The following is a 27,043-nucleotide window of genomic DNA, read 5'->3' as shown; positions in this document are numbered from 1 at the left end:
GGGTCCCCAGTCAGCCATGCCACTGCCAGGCCCAGGGTTTGGTTCCAAAGCCCTCTCTTCTCTGTCTACATGTTCTCCTCCAGTGATCTCACCCAGCCACCCTCCTTGAGGTACATTCTACCCACCAGTGACACCCAAATACAATCCCAGGTCTGCTCTGTCCCTGAAAACTCAGCCTCCTATGTCCACTGACAGACTCAACATCACCACTTGGATGGCTGCTGTATACATCTGATTCAGACAAAACATGGCCAATAATGAACCCGGGTTTCCTCCCCAACCTGCTTCCCCATCTCAGGTAGGCTAAGCTCCACCTGCATCCAGTTAGTCAAGCTAGAAACCAGAAGTCAAGCCTGACTCCTCTTGTTTCCATACTCCAGGTCCCATGCATTCAAAGGGGACCAGGAGCCCTGCTTCTGAAACAGACCCAGGCCCCATTTTGCTCCTCTCCATCTCATTGCCGCTAGGGAGCCCAGCCTGCGTTAGATTTCTTCTCAAAACCATGAAAAATGGCTGCTGGCTGGTCTCCTGCTTCTCCTTCCCCTCTGCAATCCCTTCTCCACGCAGCAGCCAAAGCAGCCTTTAAAAACGCACAGACCGCTCCCCTGCTCCAGCCTTCCAGAGACTTCCAGGGGGTGCAGCCCCTCCGTCTCCCATCACACCTCCAGTTGCCTGCACTTTCTTCTGCTTGTTCCCACCTCACTGCTCTTCATCCAGATGCATCATCTTCCTGCTCTCAGGCCTCCATGTAAATGTCACCTCGCCCACCTCCCAGTCTTCACAGCATCCAGGCCCCTCATTATCTCACTTTTTTCTTACCTAAATGGAGTTAGGGATTTCAGGAGGAAAGACCAGGGCAGGGAAGGTGGGCAGTGTAGCTTGACTGCCACCAGCTTCCCCATGGACTGGTGCTCCTGTTTCTTGCTGACAACTTGTTATCCAAGGCCCTCGCCAGCCCTCAGCAGGGTCAGGACACATAGTCCTCTGCCCAGCTCCTATCACTCCTGCCACTGCTTCTGTTTCATGGTCATCAACACCCACTGCCCGCCGCCCCAGACAGCCCCGCTCTCAGCCCCGAGCACTCAAGGCTGTCCTTCAGGGGAAAGTCAAGGGGGAGTAGTCCGTGGAGGCAAGATGGCAGCAGACCCCAGAGAAGCCCAAGGCGACACCCTTCCCTAAAAGATGATGGCGAGCAGAAACAATGGTGGTGTCCCACACATGAGTCCCTCTGGGTTTGGGGCACCTTGCTGAAGGCAGCTGAGCAGCGATCTGGGATGGTGACCAGCAGCAGAGGCATGAGGGATGCAGGCTGACCCAACAGCATATCACTTCCTGAGGTCAACTGCAGGCAGAGATCAGGGCACCACTGGCAGTGGCCGTGAGGCCCAGGTTGAGGGAGGGATCGAGGGGAAAGGCCAGCATCCTGATGCCAGGAAAGCATGAGCTCATTCCCCGGCAGTTCTGACATCATCTCCCTGCAGCTCTTTAAGCCTGGTTCTTTTGTGATTCACGCGTGACTCTCAGCCCCTGGTGTCTGGCTCAGTGCTTCACATATAAGTGATGCCCGAGCATGTTGTGACTTTTGCCCTTCAAGACTCTGTCCCCTTTCACAGAGACTTGCTGTTCAAGCCTGCATGTAAATGCTAGCTGTCACATGGTACTGATGGTGTGATTGCTCTGGATGGCTTTGTTCTTGGCTCTACATCTAATACTCTCCTCCTTAATCTTTTCTGTTTCTCACTGATGCTAAGCACCTCCTTCTTTGTGAACTGTCTCCTGAAACTGGGTGGGCTGGAATTACATACTCTTTCTGTGGCCTATGAACACTCCCCACCAATACTCTAGTCCGGCCCTTGTAGCCCACGTGTGCACTTTTTTGTTTAAGAACAGAGCCATCTTATAAATCACTGCAGATAAAGGAACGAGAGTGGTCCAATCGGTAGGAATAGCAATAATAATAATGATGATGATGAAGTCAGCCCATGCTGATCATTTCCTCTGTGATGAAGGACACATGTTGAAGCTTCTACAGGAATTATCCCACGCCTCCTTCTCAGACGGTGCTTTTATCATATCCTAGAGAAACTGAAGCCTATAAAGAGTACAGCACATCCCCAAGGTTGCAGAGCTGCTGGGAGGGGGAACCCAGACTCAGACACAGGATTCGGAGTCATGGCCCACCCTGGTGGTAGACGCCAGGATAAGGGCTTGGCTGTAGCTGGGATGGAGGAGAGATGTTGGGGTCCCTTGGGGTTCTGTTTTGCCTCAGGAACTTCAACTTGAACTGGGAGTAGATCTTCTACTGATGGAGAAGTTTCCAGATCAGTTTTTAAAAGTATGGACTCATTCATCTGAATGAAACAGAGAAGCTTGAAAGATGGAAGCTAGAGCCAGCTCTGAACTGTCTAGTCTAGGCCTGCAACACAGGCTGGGGGAGGAGCCAGGAGGAAGGCTTGGTTCCACCTAAGGCTCGCTGCCCAGGAGGTGAGCTCCAGGCCAAACTCCACTCAGGGCAGACGGAGGTGTGCCATCAGCTGTAAGCAGAAAGGAACCAGAACTCCCCATGGATCGGGGTGCCCACCTCCATTTAAATACTCATAACACAGTCTGGGGTGGGTTCTGTGATGGACCCATTTTGCAAGTGGGTAAACTGGGTGTCAAGGTGGTTGAATAACTCATCCAAGGTGATCAGCTAGAAGGGGCAGAGTCAGGATATGAACCCAGGTCTGTCTGATGACAAAAACCAACAGTGCTCCAGGAAGCCAGAGCTCCAGGGCCCCGGAGCTAAAATGAGTGCAACACGGATTCAGTCTTTGCCCAGGCACCTGTGTGTCCCAGACTCCGTTTGAAACCTGGTCTGCTCACACTCCCTGCTGAGCACACCTTGCCCTTCCCGAGGTGATGGCAGGTGTCCAGCAGCACTTTGCAGACGTAAGTCTTAGATCAGTGCTGTGGAAGCGTGTCAGCATTATCCCCAAACAGTGCAGTCAGATGGATCAGATTCCAGGTAAAGTGATTGCAGCCTGCACACCTGGGCGTCACAAAGACTGCTTCTCCTACTCCCTTCCAGAAAGCCTGAGCCTCTTAGATTAATTTCAATATCCTCAGACCACATTTCAGGTTCAAAGGCGCACAGATGAGGTGACCAGTAGACAGCACCTGCCCTGACACCGTCCAGCCTTGGGACCCCTCCAGCCCTCCTGGAAAGGAGCCACAGTCCTCAGAACGTTTGTCACGCTCTCTCCAATGTGGCTAGTGGACACCTGGCATGAGCTCACTTCTCCCTCAAAGCTGCAAATATGCTTGTCTGTTTTTCATTTCTGCCTTCGGATGGGGCGGAAGGCAGGCCTGGGCGGCAGCCACCCTCAGAGAGCAGGGGCTACCCGCCCCCCCACAGAGGCCGAGATCATCCGTCTCCCTGTGCGAAATGTATAATATGTGTAGCACAGCCAGCCTCCCCTTTAATAAGCTGATCGTTGAGCTAAATCCCGGGTGTGCACCTCCGCGCCCTGGACGCTTTTGATTGACAAAACTAATCTCTCCTCCACCCCCACTTCTGCCGCCGCCTGCATCCTCTTGCAAATCATGTACTCGGCGGGTGACAATTAGATAGAAGACTTGGGATTCGGACGCGGAGGGTTATGAGGTTATGAATCAATGGTGGGGGCCCCGGGTGAGATAACAAACCGGGGGGAGCCCGGCTCAGACACCTCACCACAACCCTCAGAGCTTCCCAGTTGATTTATGAGTTGGTAATAACCTCGCCCGGTCTCCTGCCCCCTATTATTTTTCATAATGCATGGGAAGCAAGCGGGGAAGGCGGTCTGAGCCGGGGGGGGGTGGGCGGGGGGGAGGGGGGGGCAGGCAGGAGAAGGCCCACCAGGGGGTTCCCCGTGGCTGGCTGTCTTTCCCACTGTGGGTCGCTGTGGGGCGCAGTTGCCACGTGCCCATGGAGGTGGGCAGGCCTATGTGCCTGGCCTGGAAAGAAGACACCAGGGAGGTGGGCCTGGCCCCGCCCTGGGTTAGGGCTGAAGAAGGCAGTGATGCTTGGGTATTACCGGCTCAAAATCATCGGTCTGTGTGTCTGGATTTAATTGCTCCAAACTGTTCAAGTCAGACTGGCACAAAAGCCTCCTGTTAAGAAGGGAGAATCAGCGCCGATTCGAAGCCGGTCGCAGGCAGTGTGAACTCCGCAGCCAGAGAGCCGGGGGCCCAGCGCAGGGCAAGGACAGAGGAGGGAGGAGGGGGTCTTTCAACCTGAGACGAGCATTGAAGACCACCTTTCCTTCTACTGGTTGTCCTCTCTAAGTGACAGCCAGGGTTGAATGAGGAGAAGGGGGCAGTTCAGATTACTGCCTACTGTTTTGGGTTTTTTATTGAAGTATAGTTGATTTACAACGTTGTGTTAATTTCAGGTATACAGCAAAGTGATTCGGTTATACATATATGTGTATGAATAGGTATCTGTTTTCTTCTTTGGTCCTTTTCCGACTCATTGGAAAAGACCTTGATGCCTGGAAAGATTGAGGGCAGAAGGAGAAGGGGGTAACAGAGGATGAAATGGTTAGATGGCATCACAGACTCAATGAACGTAAGTTTGAGCAAACCCGGGAGATAGTGAAGGACAGGGAAGCCTGGTGTGCTGCAGTCCATGGGGTCACAAAGAGTGGGATAGGATTTAACGACTGAACAATTATAGTTTATTCCAAGATGCTGAATATAGTTCCCTGTGCCAGGCAGCCAATCCTGGTTGTTTATCTATTTACCTAATGTTTTTTAAAGTGTTTGTTGAGATCTTTTTACAGGGAAAAAGGTGGTTTTTGAAAGCAAATGTCAATGGATGAAAAACCTTAAACTTTCCTCTAAAGCAGTAGTTGCAAAATGCCCAACACCACAACTGGTGCTGGCCTGTGATGAAGTTTTTATGTGTCACAAAAAACTGATTAAAAATAATTTTTTAAATGTAATGAATATGTGCAATATGAATGGCGTTGTATTATATGATGCCCATTTGAATGTAACTATTGATCAATAAGCATTAATTAAACCAGCTTCATGACAGGTTTTTGCTTGGTGCCGGAGATGAAAAAATATGAGTCCTGGTCGCTCAGAACGATTGTTATGGGTTGAATTGTGTCACCCCCAAAATTTATACGTCGCGGTCCTAACCTCCAAGCCCTTAGAATGTGACCTGATTTGGACACAAGGTTATTGATGTGTAATTAGTTAAGGTGAACTAGTTTAAGTGGGCCCTCATCCACTATGTCTTTAGAACAAGGAGAAAGTGGGCACAGGGACACGCACACAGGAAGGGGCCGTGTGAAGATGAAGGCAGAGGTGGGGGTGATGCTTCCACAAGACAGACCCACCGAAGACCGCCAGCAAACCTCCAGGAGTGAGGGGAGAGACTGAAACAGCTTCTCTCCCAGCCCTCAGGTGAATGAGCCCTGTCCACGTCTGCGTCCGGGATTTCCCGGCTCCAGAACTGAGAGACGATACATTTCTGTGGTTGAAGCTGCTCTGTTTGTGGTGCTTTGTTAGGTGGTCCCAGGAAACAGATACAGGGGGGAAGCAGACACTGACCAAATCATCACATCGTGAATGTCTAGTTCCAAACTGAGATGAGTACTCCTAGAGAAGGTCCTCCCTGACCCAGAAAATGTCCTCTGAGGAGCAAGGCTACAAAAGCTGCCCGAGCGGGTCCCCCGCCCCCTAGCTCCATGAGGCCCCGCCCCCTAGCTCCATGAGGCCCCGCCAGCCCCGTAAAGCTTGTCTGCTGCAATGCCCTCCCCTTCTGTCCATCAAGAAAACCCTTCCTAAAAAGTATCAGAAGACCTTTGAGATTCTCTGAGGCCTGAAATGAAAAAGCAGGCAGATAACAAGCAGTTCAAGTTGTTGCAAGCCATGCCGATGACTTGGTGAGACGCTTGGCTCCAATGTGAGTGTAAAACACAGACTGCCTCCGTAGCTCACTCGTGTTATGCATATTACATTCCAGGCACTGTGCCGGCATTGTCCATACAGCGTCTCCTTTAACCCCAGAGCCTAAACATCAGGTCCTTTTTATTATCGTCCTCATTTTCATACAAGAAAAAAATGAGGGCACAGAGCAGGTAGGTGACCTAATAAGAAATTTCAGCAAAACCACGGGTCAGGATTTTGGTGAGGGTTTCTCTTGTTTTATCCTGGAAGCAGGCAGAATTTCCCCCAGTTAACCCATGAGTATGGAGATTGGAGTGGGTGGTGGTTAAGGCACCTGCCCAGGGTCATACAATTTGGAAATGATGTACCATGAGTGGAACTCAAGTCTGCCCGACTTTATAAGCAATGTGCTTTATTGCTTCATATGCTTGGGAAGCAAGTATATATCTGTTAAATGTGTCACTATTTTCCTTGGAAAAATCAAGCCCATTGATCAAACAGTACCCCTCAAAAATGCCACTAGGCTTTCCCACACTAGCCCTTCTACCTGCATTTCCTTCTCTCTTACTGCCAGCTAGTCACTGTGTCCACCCAGCAAAGCCCAGGTAAATGTTTCCTCTTAAGCTTTCTCTGATAGCTAACCGTTATATTTTATTGTTTTATAACTAAGTCATAAAAGAATGGCTTAAAACTGTAAAAACTTCTCTACTTATAGAGTGTCCTTCAATTCATCTGCAAAATGGAGATAATAATCTGTTTATATCATGAAATTATTATGGTGCTGGTGGTAAAAGAACCCGCCTGCTAATGCAGGAGAGACAGGTTTGATCCCTGGGTCAAGAAGATCCACTGGAGGAGGGCATAGCAACCCACTCCAGTATTCTTGCCTGGAGAATCCCGTGGACAGAGGAGCGTGGTGGGCTTACAGTTCAAAGAGTCGCAAAGAGTCGGACACAACTAAAGTGACTTAGCGTGCATGCAGTATTATAGTAGAATCATTCCAAAACTTCAAATAGAGAAATCACTCAATAAATTATTAGCTTAATAGCTAAAGCAGTAATTATTATTATGGCTAAACTAGTGTCTCAGCTTCAGGAAGACAGTTGAATATACAAGATAACTTTTCCAGTTGTTCTGTGTACTACTTGGAAAGTTATTCAGAGATAAGAGGAGCAGAACAGTGTAGTGGAAATAATATTAGACATGAGATATTCTGAGTTCCAAACTGGGCTGCATTAAGTACTAACATGTGACCTGGGGCCTCTCTGGGTCTAATCTCTAAAATGGATGTGAGTTACTATATTTTCCATATTGTCAAGGTGACATATGACAACAGGGTTAAGTGTCTAGTGCTGGCCTGGTACAGTGGGCACTGGGGATTGTCATCCTTCTGGGTGGACACTGGCCTGCACATGGCACCTGCATGCATGATGAGATGGCATAGAGCTACGTTCTCACTCAGAGGAGCTGCTGAGACCTTGGCAGTTTCATGAAAATCCAATGGAGGATGGAGTCATATCCTTGCCTAAGGAGTACCATCTTGTCCTTGGTTGGGCTCCAGAAAAAAATAGTTTACTCAAATGGAAGTGTCTTTCCCCAGTGGGCAGGACTGATGAGTAAGTTGTTAATTGCTTCAGTTACCAGAACCATGATATACAAGCTACCAAGTTGCAGGGAACTTGAAATTTGCAGGTGACTAGAACCAGTCTTTTGTCAAGTTTGCATTAGTCTAATTTGGGTTCAGATTGATACAAAACTTTGGGGGAAATGAAAGAAGCGTGTCATCATAGGATCTGCTTGGGTTCTGACTTATTTCAAAAGAAGTTCAATGTATCCCTTGTTCTTTCAGGGAGCTTAAAACACCTGAAGCTGAGCCCAGAACAGAATGCTTTTATAATAAGGGTCTCCCCCACGCCAGAAAGAGAGCTCTCTAAAATCTTGGAAGGTCTTACTAGCTTACTCAAATCCAGTTTATATTGATCTAGACTTAATATGACTTGGGAGGAGGTCACTGAGTCTCACTCTACCCAAGTAAGTAAGTACACAAATGCCAGGGAGCAGGGGCTCACCCTTAGTCCATCCCCATTGGAGTCTACAGAAGGCCACTCTGAGACTCAGGCCCAGCCAGATGGCCAGGGAGCCACTGATCAGAGGCCCATGACAAGCCTCCTGCTCTACTTCCTCCTCAGGAAGTAGACAGATTTGCAAGTCCTGTCTTCATTCCTCTGCCCTTTCTTGTGTGTGTGCTTGGTTGCTCAGTCATGTCCCATTCTTTGCGCTCCATGGACTATAACCCACCAGGCTCCTCTGTCCATGGGATCTTCCAGGCAAGAATACTGGAGTGAGTTGCCATTTCCTCCTCCAGGGGATCTTCCTGACCCAGGGATTGAACCTGCGTCTCCTGCATCTCCTGCTTTTCCTGCATTGGCAGGTGGATTCTTTACCAGTGAGCCACCTGGGAAGTCCTGGGGGGCAGCAAAAGTGCCTGGCCTGGGGCAGCAGGAGGCTGTGCTCCAGACCCGCTCCACTTGGGACTGCAGCTTGACAAAGATAAGAAACAGAGTCCAGTAGTCCAGAGTCCAGATGGTAACAAAAGGCAACCATCAATTTTGGATAGAATAGAAAAATAATCTGCCTTGATTTCTTACTAGAATAAGAAGGGAAGAATGATTGGGAGAAGGGGGAAAGAAGGAAGAAAGAGAGGAGAAAAAAGAAGACTAAAAATGCTTTCCCCTGATAATGATTTGGACTATTTTCGCTTGATTCTACAGTGTAATAATTGTAGCCATCTTAAAGGACATAATATTATGACAGGTTTCCCTTCCTTGTTCCCGAGGCTGAATCTGCCACAAGGCTGAGGCTGGCCCTTCCTGGATTAGCCTGGTGAAGCAATAACCCATGCCCACGAGAATGAGACTGTCCACAGCCCCGGGCATCACTGTGTGTGCTCAGGTCCCCCAGGCAGGGCCCACACGTGTTGAGGATGGCAGTGGGGTGTGTGCTGCTGCAGACTGAGGGTGGTGGCCTCGACACCCAGGGGCAGCAGCTTGGCCCCATGGGGGCCTGAAGATGGTCACCCGGCTCCTCGAATGGAATGATGACGGTCATGATGGCTGCACCATGACAAGAAACCCAGGTCTGTGGTCCCCGCAATGCCAGGGGAGAAGGCCAGGGGCTTTTGTGGTTTTCCTTTCTTTACCAAAATTGTGCTTACATGTGATTCTTGAGCTCTGTGAATGCAAACCGGAGCCTGGTGGACAATTAGGCCGGACATGAGTGCAGAAAGCCAAAGCAGGACAGAAACCCAGACAATAGTGCCGAAGGCCCGGGTAGGGTGGGGGGTGGGGAGCGGATATGATAGCAAGGAAGGAGTTTCAGTGTGAATGAATACTAATTAGTGACATGGATATTAATGATGACAGTAATTAACAGGGGAAAGGAAGGGCTGTCATTGTCCCAGGGTGAGTAATCAATCTTGGCAGGTGATAAATAATGGTTCAGCAAGCTCAGCAGAAAGATAATCCTCCTGCCCGGGGGAGAGCTGTTGCTGATGCTGGAAACCTCTCCGTTTCTAGGCAACCCACACACACAAAAAAAGGACTATTTTTCTTTTGAGGGAAAAACAGGTTGGAGTCTCCCCACCCTACCCCCAACTTGGGATTACAGTTCTTATTTGATTTCTGCTTTGTTCTTCATTTCCGAGGACAAATGTTGAACTTGTATAATTTGGAGGAAGTGGACACACACACATACATACTCACCCTTTCTCTCAAAGAACATGAATGAATAGGAGTGTTTTCAATCCAAAGTTTAGCTCATAGATGCCATCCAGGAGCAAGAGTGGAGCAATGCTTAGAAGTCCTGCTTTTGAGGTTGAAATGCCGGGGACTTGCAGGGCTGTGTCAGTGGAGGCTGGTCGGTGGAGGCTGGAGGGTAGGGTGGTATACAAAGAACCAGACAGTCTACTCTGCAAGATTCCTTCTCCTTCCAGAGAGCAGCAAAATGTCTAGCACTCAGGCCTGTACTGATCTCACTTCTCACCCCCAAATTTCTGAGCAACTTTCCTTTTGGAAAACGGGAACTATTTGTTCAACCCCTCTGCTGGTTCTCTGGTGTTTCAGCTGGGAGTCAATCCGAGGAGAGCTGATGGCAGGCCCTCTCCTCCACTGCACGACTCAGGCCCATGACAAGACTCAGGTCTCTGGAAACACTGCCCCTTTCAGATTGTTTTCCATCTAGCATTTCATCCCAAGGTGATAAAGTACAGACCTTTGAAGATCTGCACTGGTTTAAAGCGAGATATGGAAATGACAATGGTAGATTGTCCAGAAGTTCAAAACCTCCCAGAAAATTGGGCTCCTCTACCCCCACATGAGGGCTTCCCTTGTGTCTCAGAAGGTTAAGAATCTGCCTGCAATGTGGGAGACCCAGGTTTGATCCCTGGGTCAGGAAGATCCCCTGGAGAAGGAAATGGCAACCCACCCCAGTATTCTTGCCTGGAGAATTCCATGGACAGTGGAGCCTGGTGGGCTGCCGTCCATGGGGTCACAAAGAGTGGGACACGACTGAGCGACTGCACTTTCACCTTCACCCCCACATGCACTGCACTTTCCTGAGAACGCTGGTCCTAGGCGCCACATTTAAAGGGAGGCAAACAAAAGCAAATATATTCAGAGAATATTGACCACAATGGTGAGAAACCCCAAATCATATCATGGGAAGAAACAGCTGAGGAATCCAGGCATGTTTCACCTGGAGCAGGGGAAACTCTAGGGTAGCATTGCTAATACACCGAGTGTACTGTCCATATAATTGAAGGACTGTCTCACAGAGTGAGAGGTCTGAGTCCTCTTTATCATCAGAGGGCAAAACTAAGACTGAAGAGAGGAATTCAGAGAAGGGCCAATTTCAGTTCAGAGAAATTGAAGATGACTTAACTGGGACAGGCTTGCCAGGAAGGAATTTGTGAGTTTCCAGGCACCTGGGTTTTTTGTTTGTTTGTTTGTTTTTTTCTTTAATGGAAATTAGAACACCTCTTATCCAGGGTATTGTGGATGATGTTTGGCTAGTGTTGGAGTAGATAAGGTTTAAAAGTCCCTTCTGATTCCCAAGATTTACATTAGTTAAGGTAATACTAGATACTAAAACAGATAACTCTCAAATGCCTGGGTTTCAACATCACAAGTATATTTTTCAATCAGGTCAGAGCCCCAGACGGGCATCAATCTTCATGTCTGTTCAGGATCCCAGGCTCCTTCCACACTGTGGCTCTGCCCTCTCTCCCTTCATCCAGCAGATGGGGATGAAAGGGTGTGGGATGTGGAGGGACAGACAGGAGTTTTTATGGTCCGAGTCTGGAAATGGCATATGGCATTTCCACCCACATTCTTTTGTCAGAACTCAATCCACACGCAACTGCAGGAAGGTCTGGAAGTATAATCTAGTTGTCGCCCAGGAGATGGAGGACAGAGGTTTGGATGAACACACAGAAGTTTCTCCCACAGACACAGGGGCTTATTCATTCAGGATAAGCCCAGGCCAGAAGAAATTAGAGGTTTATTTTTTTTGTTTTTCAGGAACCTGTGTGGTCATCTCTGTTGGGCAGGCCTTGTCAGTTGGGGATAGGGAGATAAAAGAAGTCTCCTCCCTCAGGAAGTGTTCTGGAGTGATAAAACGTCTTCTAGCCTGTCATCAAAATATGTATTCCCAGAAAGTCCCCTCCCGAAGCTCCCTAGAAATGTGGACAAAGATCATCCTGAGTCATCAGACGTGGATTTTTTGAGGAAAAGAATGGGATTGTGACTATGGAAGCATCCTAATGGGTGGAAAGAGTTGGTTAGGATGGAAAAGTATCAGTATTACCTGGCTCTCCAGGTGTGTGCTAATTGGACCTAGGGATCTCTCGGGCAACCATGTTTCCTCTGGCACAGAGTTAAACATCCATGAGGTCTTCAATTGAAATTGCTTTACTGTTGCAGGTACGGACATTGTACAGTGGCTTATGAAGAACCTTTCCATCGAGGACCCAGGTACTTGACCCTCAACCCTGACTTGACCCACATATTAGTGAATAAGCCATACCCAAGTTCCAAACCAGTTTCTCCTACCCTCCTGAGACCTGGGCTTATACAATTGAATTCCAAGATGTGGAATCACTCCCTTTACAAACAAAATTAATTTATTTCCTCCACTGAGTTTCTGTCTTTAAATTTAAATTACCCTTGGAGGAAATGAACAACCATTTAGAATGCCAAAGAGCCCAATACAATAACATGGACTCTGGTTAGCCACAGCAATTAAAGATAAGTTGTAGCACTGTCACGGAACAGCCTTCTATAGCCAGCTCTTAAAATTAGATTGCCTGATCCACAATTAAGAGGTTTAATTATTTGCTAAGACTCCTTCTGTTCTCTGCTTCTGCAAGAAGTGAAGGAGTGATTTTTTTCAACTTTAATTGTGCAATGCAATTAGGAAAACCTCACCAGAAAAACAACAGCAAACCCTGGCCAATAAAGAAGTTTTCAAATCTGTGCTCCCACCAGCAAATAAGCAATAAAATTTGTTTTTACAGCACAATTAGAAAAATGGAGGTGGGGGGGTGGTTCCAGGAAAAAAATAAAAATTCTAGGTAAGTAAACTTTTCTGAAGTTATTATACACTTCCCATCTTAACTAAGTATTCTTGATGCCTGAAAGTCATATTTACAAACATCCAGTAATGTATTCTGATGTTCTTGGGGATTAGATCTAGTTGCCTCAAATTAAATGGCCTTCGATTGCTCTGCTTTTTAAAGATTTTTTTCAAGTGCCCATTCTAGGTGTCTGACCTTCAACTGTGATTCCTTGCTGGGGTCACCATGACAGCTCAAGCATTTCTGTATTTTAATCTGATGCTCTTACTATTAATAGACTATTTTTTTAGTAATTTTTATTTAATTAGTTTTGGGGTGGTGGAGAGCTGTGCTTGGTCTTTGTTGCTAAGAGGGCTTTTTTTTCTCTAGTTGTGGTGTGCAGGCTTCTCACTGTGGTGGCTTCTCTTGATGCAGCTCCCAGGCTCTAGAGCACAGGCTCAATAGTTATGGTATATAGGCTTAGTTGCTCCTTGTCACATGAGATCTTCCTGGGCCAAGAGTCAAACTCATGTGTCCTGCAATGACAGGCAGACTCTTTGCCACTGAGCCACAGGGAAGCCCTTAATAGACCATTGACTATGGAAGTGAAAGCATTAGTCACTCAGTTGTATCCAACTCTACGACTCCATAAACTGTAGCCCACCAGGCTCCTCTGTCCATGGAATTCTCCAGGCATTAATCCTGGAGTGGGTTGCCATTCCCTTCTCCAGGAGATCTTCCTGACCCAGGGATCAAACCCAGGTCTCCTGCACTGCAGGCAGATTCTTTACCATTTGAGACACCAGGGAAGCCCAATTTATAATTTACATAGAATTCAATTAAACATAGTTGCCAAAAATCTGAGTGCCAGAAAAGGTCAGAACAGTGCCAGAAAAGTGCCAAAACATGAACAGAAGTGACACTAGCCTTTCTGTCCATCATGACTAGTGACCACTCTCATGTCAAGTGGAAATTCTTAATTCTATTCAAGTTCTTAAACCACAGGAGAAAACTATAAATGCTAATCCTTTTAAGGGAAAAACCCATATTGACTACCTAAGTGTTTGCCTTATGCAGCCTGGACTTCTGATTATCTGCTTCTGAAAACCAGACTGTGTAAGTCTCTACAAGTTTAGTTACATGATGAAGAGTCACCCTTCTTCATGGTGGGTTTTTTCTCTTCCAAGAGTACTGTTTTCTTTGCCCTTCTGGAATGCTTGTCATACTTCTGACAGGTATTTTATCATTATCTTCAGTGGTAGTAGTAGCAGCAGCAATGGTATATTCTGAGAGCCCTGAACCATGTAGTCGTAGAACATGCTGCGGAATCCTCTGGTCCTGATGAGCAAAGCTTCTGTGAGAGGTCCTGAATGATACAGGTCTTATCTCTCATGGTCTATTATACTTTGATGCCCTTGGGAGGATATCAAGGTCTGGAACCCATCTGGACTTCTGAGAAGTAGTTGAGCAGTAGTTAGGACAATTCACCAGCAGAAATGAGGCCAACAAAAACCCTGGGAAATCAGGTGGCCAAAATCCGCCCTCTCTCCCTTCTTCCTTCCCATCGGCAGCATCTCTAAGCACAAGCCTTTTGAAGAATAAAGTGAGACTTCTAGCTCCAGACTGGTGACATGAAAGTCCCCTTCTTACTGGGTTTTGTTCTTCCTTCTCTGAAGAAGGAGCAGGTGATGAAATGTCCCTTTTCTGCTGGACTCATGGTTCTTGAAGCATATAGATTTCAGAACCAAACTGGTTATCACTAAGCAAGTAAAATACAATTCCATTCATCCCAATTCTACCAGTGATAAATGTATGCAGTCCTTCCAAAGAAAAGTAGCAGATTCTCAATATGCAAAATGACTGGATCATATACAACCTCTTGAAAGTTGTAGCACTGTCACTGAACAGCCTTCTAGAGCCAGCTCTTTTTTTTTTTAATAAAGTTTTATTAAAGTATAAAGGAGATAGAGAAAGCTTCTGACATAGGCATCAGAAGGGGGCAGAAAGAGTACCCCTAGAGCCAGCTCTTAAAATTACATTGCCTGAATCACAATGAAGAGGTTTAATTACTTGCTAAAACTCCCAAAAAGTTTGCAAATAAAGCCAATACAAGTCACTTTAAAAGCTTCAGAACTTATGAAATTAATAATTCCTAGAGACTCCCTGAATATGTCAATAATTTCTACAGTCAAAAATTAATTTTTATTGATAAGAATACTTTTAGACTTGTGAAAGATTATCATGTGGGCTTCCCAGGTGGCTAGTGGTAAAGAACCCACCTGCCAATGCAGAAGACATAAGAGATACAGGTTCAGTCCCTGGGTTGGGAAGATCCCCTGGAGGGGGATCCCCTGGAGGAGGGAATGGCAACCCACTCCAGTATTCTTGCCTGGAGAATCCCATGGACAGAGGAGCCTGATGGGCTACAGTCCATAGGGTCACAAAGAGTTGGACATGACTGAAGCGACTTAGCACGCACACATCATATCTGATAGAAGCATCTAAATTTTTTTTCCTTAGCTCTGCTCAGAGTAAATATAAATTCTTAACTATTTATGTGAATCTACTTACGGCTGGTGCTAAAGTAACAAAACAACAAGTTGTGGCAAAAATATCAATGTTTGTATTAGGTTGGCCTCCCTATGCTACTGCCTTCTCTTCCTCTAATTCCTCTTTATCCATAAGAGAACAGTAATACCCTCCTCATCGCTGGTAGGATTCTCATGTCAGGAAATGCAATGTGAGTCTGAAGACTCTGTGGGCTGCATATTCATTGATGGTGGTGATTAAAAAAAAAGAGAGAATGAAACTAAAACTATGAATCAGGGCTGCCAGCACTTACTGGGCACTTACCATGCACCAGATTCTGCTAAGCACTTTACATGAAGCATCTCACTTGTTTACAGACTTCCACACCAGAGCTCATGATCCTAACTGGAAGCTAAACTTTTTTCTGGAAGTCTTAGGGGGTTAAACGATATCAGACGCTCAGAGCTGGGATCCATAGGCATCTCAGACACGTGTCACCTTCCCAACCATTGATATCTCCACCCAGCCCAGTGCAGTCATTTCAGAAATTATCAACCAATCATGCTGTGATCTGGGGGTGATGACAGTTGACTTCCAGTTGCCTTTCTGCTCACCCTACCCCATCCCACTTACACTTCATCTAAGCAGCCCTGCATTCTGATAGTTTTGCAATAACTTCTCTTTCTTCTTCCCTGTCCCTTCAGTTGAAGCAATACACTTGGGAAGCCTTATAGCTGCCCAGGGCTACGTCTTTCCCATCTCGGACCATGTTCTTACCATGAAGGATGATGGCACCTTTTATCGTTTCCAGGTAGGCCTTCAGTTTCTCCTTTTCTTCTCATCATCTGATCTCAGATTGCTGCTGCTGCTAAGTCGCTTCAGTTGTGTCCGACTCTGTGCGACCCCATAGACGGCAGCCCACCAGGCTCCCCCGTCCCTGGGATTCTCCAGGCAAGAACCCTGGAGTGGGTTGCCATTTCCTTCTCCAATGCATAAAAGTGAAAAGTGAAAGTGAAGTCGCTCAGTCATGTCCGACTCTTAGCGACCCCCTGGACTGCAGCCTACGAGGTTCCTCCATCCATGGGATTTGCCAGGCAAGAGTACTGGAGTGGGGTGCCATTGCCTTCTCCAATCTCAGATTAGAACTACCTAAAAAACTGATGGTATTTAAGGAAGCAACTCCTACCTCCCACCAGCTCTGGGAAAGCAAACTTGTCTGTGCTATTTTTTGCATTCCCCCCACATAATAGTAAAATGCCCTCATGGAGAACTTACCATTCACTTGTTGCTTTACACATATCTCACTTATTCTGAAGAACAAACTTTGGGGGGATAAATATCACCCATTTCACAGTTGCAAAAACTGAGGTACCTGGAGAATTAATGGGACATTTCGTCAATCCAGGGGACAGCCTTGACTGGAACCTAGATCAGCTGGATAGCAAAGTCCTTAATCCTACTGCTATATCATGTTATATATACCTTCTTGGTGTGAAATTTCTATTCACTACCTAGTAACACTTCCCAAACATTTTCCTCTCCTTTTCTCAGATCCTGTCCTACAGTGAATTTGAGCAGAGCATAAGGAGTTGTGTCAAGGTCTAAACCAAAAGGCTTTGGAATGGAGTTCTTCAGACAGGGTCAAAGAATGTCTGAGTTTGCTCAGCCACCATAAGAAAATATCAGTACCATAGACAGGGTGGCTTAAACAGCAGAAATGCATTTCTCATAGCTCTTGAGGCTGAAAGTCTAAGATTAAGCCTCAAGTGGGGTTCAGTTTGTGAGAAGAGCTTTCATCTTGACTTTCAGATGATCAGTTGTCACTGTGTCCTAACATGGTAGAGAGAGGGAGACATAGTGACAGAGGTTTTTAGCTCTCTGGTGTTTCCTCTTACAGGGACACTAATCCTGTGTGATCAGGGCCCCACCCATGTGATCTCATTCAACCTTAATCACTTTGTTACTCCACATCCAGTCACACTGGTATGTGTGGGGGGGAGGGGCAGGTAGTTTAGGGCTTCATCATAGAAATTCAAGAGGGCACCATTCAGTCCATAGCAAAGTGATAAAGGAACTTGAAGCTTGTGCCCCAGTAAACAGTGCTTGTCTGACTCCTACATTAGACTTATATTGTTTCAGGATATGAAGTTTTTGCCCTGCAAACTAAGTTTCTCATTTTTGCATTTATTTGGCTGACCTGAGATTTTCTTTCTCAACACTTAGATTAAAATGTTGACTGGCCTCAGCTATGCTAAGAACAGGAAAGAGTCAGGGTGCAGTGGCAACACAAAGGACGTGCAGACAGGGCCTGTCAGGGAGGAATCCTCCCTGGGCCAGGGGAGGGCTGCCCATGGGCCCCTGGCAGGGGAGGGCACGAGTTGGCATCCTCAGTCCTGACGCCTGTGCTCTTTTGCAGGCCCCATACTTCTGGCCTTCAAATTGCTGGGAACCTGAAAACACGGACTATGGTGAGCACTGAAGCCATGGCCCACACTTACTAGGAATGCAGAAGACACATCTTTGCTGTGTGGATGACTATGATGAATGGGGAGGAGGGCCTTTGCCCTGCTTAGCCCTTTCTCGTATTGTTGACAGGTGCTGTTCCACATACTGATGAAAGGCAGGGCCCACTGAAGGAGGCAGCCATTGGAAGGGAAGGTGGGAGGGGAAGAAAAGTTTTCTCAGGTCTGTCCAACATGCTCATTCTGTGGGGCCATGGAGAACTGGGCCAGTGGCCGTTGACCACTACTTCCTGGGACAGGGTTTCAGGCAGGGCTGGATGCAGGGGCATATCCCCCTGGCCATTTCCTTTCTCACAGACTTGTTAAGACTTTTTAATAATTCATTGGTGTTTTTGATGGTTGGAGGTTAGAGGGGAAGAGTAACAGGCCATGGAGGGATATACAAAAGTTACCCTACCTGAGAAAACGAAGAGTGGGTGAAGCTGGGCCCTGGGTAAGCAGGGAATTACCTCTGTCCAAGCAGGGATTTATTAGACTCTTGCCCTGTATTCTCCATGAAGACTGTTTAATATATCTATGTGTCAGTCTTCTAAAGTTATACTATCCCTGTACTTCAGATACGGCTGAGGCCTAGAGAGGCCACATCCTCGCATCTATCACACTGTACTCGGATTGGATGCCCGGTCAGTCATCAGCTCCATGAGGGCAGGGCTGGTCCACCTCACTCACTTCTATTATCCAGTGCATAGTGCATTCCCAAGCCGTAGTGGGCACTCAGTAAAGATTTGCTGATGGTTCTGGTTCTTTGACTGTGTGGATCACAACAAACTGTGGAAAATTCTTCAAGAGATGGGAATACGGGACCACCTTACCTGTCTCAATTCTTCGGCACTCAGCTTTCTTTATAGTCATGTATGCAAGTCAAGAAGCAACAGTTAGAACCGGACATGGAACCACAGACTGGTTCAAAACTGGGAAAGGAGTACATCAAGGCTGTGCACTGTCACCCTTCTTACTTAACTTATATGCAGAATACAGGGCTTCCCTGGTAGCTCAGTTGGTAAAGAAACTGCCTGTAGTGCAGGAGATGTGGGTTTAATCCCTGGGTCAGGAACATCCCCTGGAGAAGGAAATGGCAATCCACTCCACTATTCTTACCTAGAAAATCCCATGGACAGAGGAGCCTGGTAGGCTACATACAGTCCATGGGGTAACAAGAGTCGGTCCTGACTTAGTGACTAACCCACCACCATGAGAAATGCCAGGCTGGATGAAGCACAAGCTGGAATCAAGATTGCTGGGAAAAATATTAATAACCTTGGATATGCAGATGACACCACCCTAATGGCAGAAAGCTAAGAGAAACTAAAGGGCCTCTTGATGAGTGTGAAAGAGGAAAGCGAAAAAGCTGGCTTAAAACTCAACATTCACAAAAAGAAGATTATGGCATTCAGTCCCATCACTTCCTGGCAAATAGATGGGGAAACAATGGAAACAGTGACAGACTTTATTTTCTTGGACTCCAAAATCACTGAAGATGGTGACTGCAGCCACGAAATTAGAAGGTGCTTGCTCCTTGGAAGGAAAGCTATGACAAACCTAGACAGTATGTTAAAAAGCAGAGACATCACTTTGCTGACAAAGGTATGTCTAGTCAAAGCTATCGTTTTTCCAGTAGTCATGTATGGATGTGAGAGTTGGACTATAAAGAAAGCTGAGTGCCAAAGAGTTGACGCTTTCGAACTGAGGTGTTGGAGAAGACTCCGGAGAGTCCCTTGGACTGCAAAGAGATAGAAGAAGTCAATCCCAAAGGAAGTCAACCCTGAATGTTTATTAGGAAGGACTGATGCTGAAGCTGGAGCTCCATACTTTTCCCCCTGATGTGAAGAGCAGATTCATTGGAAAAGCCCCTGATGCTGGGAAAGATTGACGGCAAGAGGAGAAGGGGGAGACAGAAGATGAGATGGTTGGATGACATCATCAACTCAATGGACATGAGTTTGACCAAACTCCAAGAGATAGGGAAGAATAGGGAAGCCCGGCATGCTGCAGTCCACTGGGTTGCAAAGAGTTGAACACGACTAAACGACTGAACAACAACAACAACTGGTTCTTTATCAAAGGTGATTCACAGACACTCAGTAGAGGCAGCAGAATTTGAACTCAGATGCTCCTTTCATGGTCTGCCCCTCCACACAGCACCCTCATCACTGACTCAGCTGCTGGGGCAGTCCACAGCTGCTCTCCTTGGGACCGGGGCACACAATGAGAACTGTAACTTCTTGGATTCTTTGCGGGATGGTTTTCACAGGAAGGTAGAGCCAGCTGCAGCTGGATGGTACTCCAGGGACCCTGTCCTGAGACCTTGTGATAAGCTACACGCTCTGGATCACACTTCTGAGGGAGGGGAAACCAGAAACTGGAAATAGTTCTGTGGATAGAATCCTGGCAAGCCTCTGCCCTACGAGGCTACAGTGGTTCTGTTTCCAAGTCTGGAGCATGGCCCTGATGTAGGGGGCAGGGCCCTGTGACTGTCTCATCAGCTATCTGCAGGCATCACCACGGGTCCCTCTGGAACTGTGCTGCGCCCTAAATGATGTGATAAGTGGGTCCAGCCAGGTTTCCGGCTTGAAACGGGAGCAGCATTTGGCTGCTCATAAAACAAGTGCTTCTGGGGCTGAAATACTGCTCACAAAACCCAACTCGGAATTTGAATAATTGTAGCTCGGTTCCATGCAGCAGCTGTGTACCCTTGTCAATGTGAAAACCAATATTTTTCCAGGCAATGGAGAGGGTTGGGAGGATGGTGGGACCAGAAAACCTGGGCCCAAGTAAAATTCAAATATTTGCCTGAATATAAACCCGCAACCATCAGCCATCTTACCCTGCATACAGCAGGACACCATTTCCCTTTCTCTACAGATTTTTGTAATTTTAGCTGGGTAGTAAGAACAGGGATAAAAATAACAATTTATATCAGGCTCTCACTGAAGCAAAATTATTTTGAATTCCTGTACCTCCATTTTGGGAAATCAAATGGAGAAGTTAAAGTTCAGGATACAAAATACTCATTGCCTTTTCCTGGTTAATCAGAAAATCAGTATTTACCAAGAGAGAAGTCAGCACAAAGGGCCCATTGTCGACTGGTTCCACTAGCTGTGTGATCTTGGCAAGCTACTTAACCTCTCTGTGCCTCTGAAATCTCATTTTAAAAGCAGAATAGTAATAGTACTTCTTGTGTTGTTGGTTAGGATTAAATTGTTTCATTAATTAGAAATATGTGCAAATTTTGGTGTATGGCACATAATACGGAGCCAATAAAAACCATAGTGGGGGTTGGTATTAGTACTCGCAGGATGATGTTCGATCTTATTTGTTCTGTGGCAGCCCTCTTGCCAGAAAGTATGTGCCACTGGAGCTAAGAATTCAGAATAGGTGTGGCTTGGATTGAGGAAGAACCAGAAACTTCCCTTCTTTCAACATCTACTTTGTGTCAATTGCTCTGTCACAGATTTGAGTGAGTAACAGGCTTGCCCTCCAAGCATCCCAGGCTGAGAGAGAGACCATGATGTGCAAGCAAGAAGAGGATGCTGAGGAATTTGATCCAACTACTCAAAGATTTTATGTTGCTGAAGCATGATAACAAAGGTGGAATACTTTGAGATGGACAAGTGTATGAAAAGGTCCTCGTCGTTGAGGAGAGACATTTAGAATAGGTTCAGCAGCTTCCCAGAGCCACTGTGGGTCTCTGAAAATGGGGAATAACCTGAAAAATTCCCTCACCTATGAAAGGAGGCTAATAACAGAACTCGCCTCATAGGTTATTACGAGGATTAAGTAAGTAGACATCTGGGAAGTCCCTAGACTACTGCCTAACATTCAACAAGCTCCATATATGTGGTAGGTGCTAGTGTGGTGATTTCCCTAGGACCTAAAATATTGCTTGGCACATATGTGAAAGTGTTAGTCGCTCAGTCGTGTCTGACTCTTTGTGACCCTATGGACCGTAGCCTGCCAGGCTCGATCCATGGAATTCTCCAGGCAAGAATCCTGGAGTGGGTTGCCATTTCCTTCTCCAGGGGATCTTTCCAACCCAGGGATCAAACCTGTGTTTCCTGCATTACAGGCGGATTCTTTACTGTCTTAGCTACCAGAGAAGCGGCACTCAAATTTACTTTAATTGGAGTTTAATTGCTTGACAATATTGCATTAGTTTCTGCTGTACAGTGAAGTGACTCAGCTATATGTATACATGTATCCTTTCCCTCTTGGGCCTCCCTCCCACCCCACCAGCATCCTACCCTTCTAGGTCATCGCAGAGCGCCAGGTTCAGCTCCCTGTGCTATATAACAGCCTCCCAGTAGCTGTCACTTATACATGTCAATGCTACTCTCTCAATTCATCCCATCCTCCCTTTCCTCCCTATTTTTTCTTCTTGCCCATTCTATGCATTTTTGTCTCTTTACCCACCCTGAAAATAGGTTCATCCATACCATTTTTCTAGATTCCACATATATACATTGAGGCACTCAGATTTTTAAATGGGAGAATGAATGAGTCAGTGAATAAGTACACGGAGCAGTGAATGTCATAGTGGAAAACTAGACCTCAATTCTAATTCCACCTCTACAACTAACTAGTCCATGAGTAAAGCACTTCAGCTCTCTGAGCCTTTATTTTTCCATCTATTAGTGAGGGGTCCATACTTGATGGTCGCCAAGGTTACTTCCAATGCTAAAATTCCATTGTTCTAAAAAGTAATTAGAAGGTATGGGGGAAATAGAGAAATAAATGATTTGTATGTACCTTAGTTTAGGAGACTGAGATATATTATGATGTCACTAGTAGAGAGACTAGTAGAGACCAACCTAGACATTATATTATAAAGCAGAGATATTACTTTGCTAACAAAGGTCCGTCTAGTCAAAGCTAGAAAGCTGAAGAATTGATGAAGCTGAAGAATTGATGCTTTTGAACTGTGGTGTTGGAAAAGACTCTTGAGAGTCCCTTGGACTGCAAGGAGATCAAACCAGTCAATCCTAAAGGAAATCAGTCCTGAATATTTGTTGGCAGGACTGATGCTGAAGCTGAAACTCCACTAGTCTGTCTATCTGATGCAAAGAACTGACTCATTGAAAAAGACCCTGATGCCGGGAAAGATTGAAGGCGGGAGAAGGGGATGACAGAGAATGAGATGGTTGGATGGCATCATGGACTCAATGGACATGAGTTTGAGCAAGCTTCGGGAGTTGGTGATGGACAGGGAAGCCTGGCGTGCTGCAGTCCATGGGGTTGCCAAGAGTCAGACATGACTGAGCGACTAAACTGAACTGAGTAGAGACAGAAAGTTTGGAAAGGGAGTCAATTTTTAAGGACATTGAAATATGATAGGTTCAATGTTTTTTCAATGTTTAATTGCACATGTAGTACATGAATCTATTGACTGTAAAAATTTTTTATTGCATTCTGTTTTTGTCCTGGTGGGATGCCGGTGAGCTTGAGATGGCAGTGGGTATCCAAGTGATATGCTGGCATGAGGGCAAAATAGACAAGTATTTTTCCAATGAGAAATCACATATCCATAAAAAAAAAGCCAGCATCTGAGCTTAAAGCAAGTCCCCGGATGCCCTGTAAGAGGACTTGGCTTTTGTTGCCAGTGGTCACTTGATGGGTTGGGTATCAGAGGGAACACTGCTGAGCCACTGAGGAAGCACACAAGCCCCAGGGAGGGCCCCTCAACTGCTGCTTGCTGCCTCCCCAGTGGGGTGGACAGACTGCCCAATGCATGACATTCACTGCACAGGAAGGGGCCCAGCATGCCACCATATAACTCATGCTCATCAGGAGAGGTACCTTTGCCTTCTGCGCATGGTACTTTACTTCTCAACTTAGCTGATCCCTTTTGACCCAGATGGGCTGGAAATTTCTTGGGATGATCCCACTTAAATAAAGACCAAATCTGGGTTAGACTTTCCAGAGTTTCTAATTTGGCCAATACGAAATACTGTGAGGGACCTCCCTGGTGGTACAGTGGATAAGAATCCGCCTGCCAATACAGGGGACACAGGTTTGATCCCTGGTCTGGGAAGATCCCACATGCCTTGGGCACCAAAGCCCACATACCACAACTACTGAGCCCTCGTGCTGTAGAGCCCGTGCTCCGCAACAAGAGAAGCCTCTGCAGTGGGAGGCCCGCACACTACAACTAGAGTCGCCCCCACTCGCCTCAGCTGGAGAAAGCCCATGTGCTGCAACAAAGACCAACGCAGGCAAAAATCAATTAAAAAATAACCCCGTCCAAGGCAGTGCTGCCAAAGCAGCTCCAGTTATACTGCTTAAGGACCACTGAGACCAGGGGCGGGTGACAACTTCCCGCTACAAGTTGCCTCCAGTTCCACAGGCCGCCCAGTTGGTGACCCAAGAGACCAAAGGAGGTACCTTTTAACACAGCAGACACCCCTTATCTGACACAGAGCAGAGCTGTGGCTGTTTGTTTCACTGGAAAAGTTGGTTAGGAGAGAATCATGAAAAAGTGATACATGCATACCTTAACCACTTCAAATGAATGGAGAATATACCAAGGAATATTCATTCAAGAGCCTTTTGAGGTAGGACCAAAGATTCTCTTTGATTTTCGGTCCCCATAATTTGAGTTTCTTTCTTAAATAAACCACACTTGAAATAAACCACCCAGTTTTGACCTCCTTAAAGTACATCAAGAATTTAAAAAATACTTTTAAAGCAACTGTATGTTGACCTCTTTCATATTTTTATTCTTTTTTTCATGGTTTTTTTTTTTTCAATTATCTTACCCATACCAAAGTTATCAGCAATTGTCTTAGCTGACTCTCCTTTATCAAGTTGTTCCAAACCATTCAGCTAGGTCTTCATAGAAACAACTGTACTCTCTCTTTTCACATTAATTTCATCAGTGTGTGTAACATTTAGTGAATGTACGTTATTAGAATAACAGGTATGCCTGACATAAGCAGATTCGAGAACAAACACAACTGACCCTCACTCGCAAACTCGAATGATGTGAGAAATGTGGGCATACAGAGGAGACTTCTGCCAGAAGGCTCCAGCATATTGTAGTCTGCATCAGGAAAATTTTCAGACCATGTGAGCAGGTTGGTTAACCCAGCAAGGAGTTGACTAGAGTTCCTGATATAATTAGGTTGTCAAACAGCAGATCAGTCCTGGTCCTCTCTGACCTTCTCTCCTAGTCATCCTATTACTCATTCATACCATTTGTCTATTGTCTCCCCTGGGTCATTCTACTTGGCACTGGAGAGGGAAGGAGATACTGAAGAAGCGGAGGCAGGAGAGGAAGTGATGAAGGCCATGTTGGAGGAAGAATATCCTGACAATTGTAGGCCAATAGCCCTTCCTGAGCTTGGGAAGAGACACCTAAATTGCCTTCCCTTCCCACTGTCCACTCACTCGACCTGGCAGGCCCTGGAGCTTGGTGCAGGGGTCCATGCTGAGTAGGACACAGCCTCTGCCCTAGGAAAGCCTTCAGCCTGGAGCAGGGACAGCTGGTAAACTCACAAGTACTGCACAATTGAATTAGGTCCAATGGTTGAGGATGGATAGATGCGATCAGGAACACCAGGCTGGATCTTCAAAGTGGTAGATGGTTTCCAGATGGAGGGAAATAAGACGGCAGAGGATAAGGTCTCCAGGCAGTGGACACATACACAGAGAAGTGGAACCGAAAGGGTTTGGTAGCCTCACATGCCTGAATACCCATTGGAAGGACTGATGCTGCAGCTGAAGTGCTAATACTTTAGTCACCTAATGCAAAAAGCTGACTCATTGGAAAAGACCCTGATGCTGGGAAAGATTGAATGCAGGAGGCGAAGAGGGCAACAGAGGATGAGATGGTTAGATGACATCACTGATGCATTGGACATGAGTTTGAGCAAAATCCAGGAGATAATGAAGGACAGGGAAGCCCAGTGTGCTGCAGTCCATGCAGTCACAAAGAGTCAGACATGACGGAGCAACAAGAGCAACATGCCTGAATGAGGGAGGGAAGAGGTTGATAAGACAAGCAGAGGCTAGATCTTGAACAAACAAACAAAATGCCGCCTTTAGAAGCCTGACCTTTCTTCGAGGTCGCTAAGGTGTCAATGCAGGAAATTTAGGCAGTAAGGTAACATGGTCATATTTATGAAAGGTCGCACTGATGGAGGATGTTTGGGATGAAGCAGAGTGAGGAGGATGAAGGGAGGTTGTCAGGATCGGATGGGGGGGTCCTCATCCTATCCTGACCTATAGAAATATTCCTAGAGGTCAGATGGCATGCATCCACAGAAAAACATATTCTTCACCACACAGTGCTGGGCATATAGTGAGGGCTGGCTGGCTGGATGAGTGGATGAACAAATGAGTGGGTGGATTATGATTCCACCATACTGCTAGTCTTACATGTGTTGTAATTTCTCTTCCTTCAGCCATCTACCTCTGTAAGAGGACAATGCAGAATAAAGCAAGGCTGGAACTGGCAGATTATGAAGCAGTAAGTATGATTATTTTCCAGGTACGGTGTAGGAGGAGAGTATAAACTACCTTCAGCTCTGACTCAGCTTGCATTTTTCCCTTTTTCTTCCCCCAACTCCTTCAGACAGTGGAAAGGAAGTCTCTTCTATTTCCCTTTTTTTGTTCTCAGCTCTTCTTACCATCACAATATAATCATATCTTTATATAAAGGACTCTCAAATCTCAGCAATAAAAAAACAACTCAGCCTAAAAATTGGCAAAGGACTAGAACAAACACTTCACCAAAGAGGGCTTAAGTATGACAAAGAAGCATATGGAAAGATGTTCAACAGCCATTAGAGAAGTACATACTAAATCCATGATGAGATGCCACTACACATCAGAATGGCTAAAATTAAAAGTACTGATAGTTCAGGTGCTGATAAGGATGTGGTGGGCAACTGGAATTCTCCTATATTGCTGGTGGGAATGCAAAAGGGTGTGGCCACTCTGAAAAATGGTTTGGCAGTTTCTCATTAAGTTCAACGCACACGTACCATATACAACCAAGTAATCCCACTTTAATATAACTACATACATACCCCCAGAGAAATCAGAACTTACAGCAACACAAAAACCTGTACACTAATGTCCATGGTAGCTTTATGTGTGATACCTCAAAGATGAAAACAATCCAAATGCACTTTTACAGATGAATGGTTAAATGAACTACTCTACAGCCTTGGAACAGAATACTATTCTACCCTGAAAAGGAATGAATTATTAATCCAACCACTTGGATGAGTATCAAAGACATTATGTTGAGTGAAAGAAGTCAGTCTCAAAAGATTGCAAACTGTGATGTTCCAGTTATGTGAAAAAGCTGTCATGAGGGAAAACAGATCAGTGGCTGCCAGGATACATGCAGATATAAAGAGATGGCATGAAGGAATTTGTGGGGTGGGGGGCAATGATGGAACCATTCTGTATCCTGATTGTGGTGGTGGTTAACCATGCATATACATGTGTTAAAATT

At 46.1% G+C, this 27,043-nt stretch overlaps 1 protein-coding gene across 15 annotated transcripts in view; it reads left to right on the top strand.

Annotated features, from left to right (window-relative positions):
* The window catches only part of RGS6 (regulator of G protein signaling 6), a 618,392-nt gene that overhangs the window by 492,317 nt on the left and 99,032 nt on the right, over positions 1-27,043 (top strand). For all 15 annotated transcript variants that reach the window (XM_070377601.1, XM_070377604.1, XM_070377600.1 and 12 more), the window contains 4 exons: positions 11,901-11,951; positions 15,766-15,872; positions 17,478-17,529; positions 25,983-26,047. In XM_070377601.1, coding sequence (XP_070233702.1) covers positions 11,901-11,951; positions 15,766-15,872; positions 17,478-17,529; positions 25,983-26,047 — 275 coding nt within the window. The remainder of the gene's footprint in view (positions 1-11,900; positions 11,952-15,765; positions 15,873-17,477; positions 17,530-25,982; positions 26,048-27,043) is intronic.

Source organism: Bos mutus, chromosome 10 (assembly GCF_027580195.1).
Source record: "Bos mutus isolate GX-2022 chromosome 10, NWIPB_WYAK_1.1, whole genome shotgun sequence".
Lineage (NCBI taxonomy): Eukaryota > Metazoa > Chordata > Mammalia > Artiodactyla > Bovidae > Bos > Bos mutus.
The sequence above is the reverse complement of the archived record's forward strand: the minus strand, read 5'-3'. Positions and strand labels throughout refer to the sequence as shown.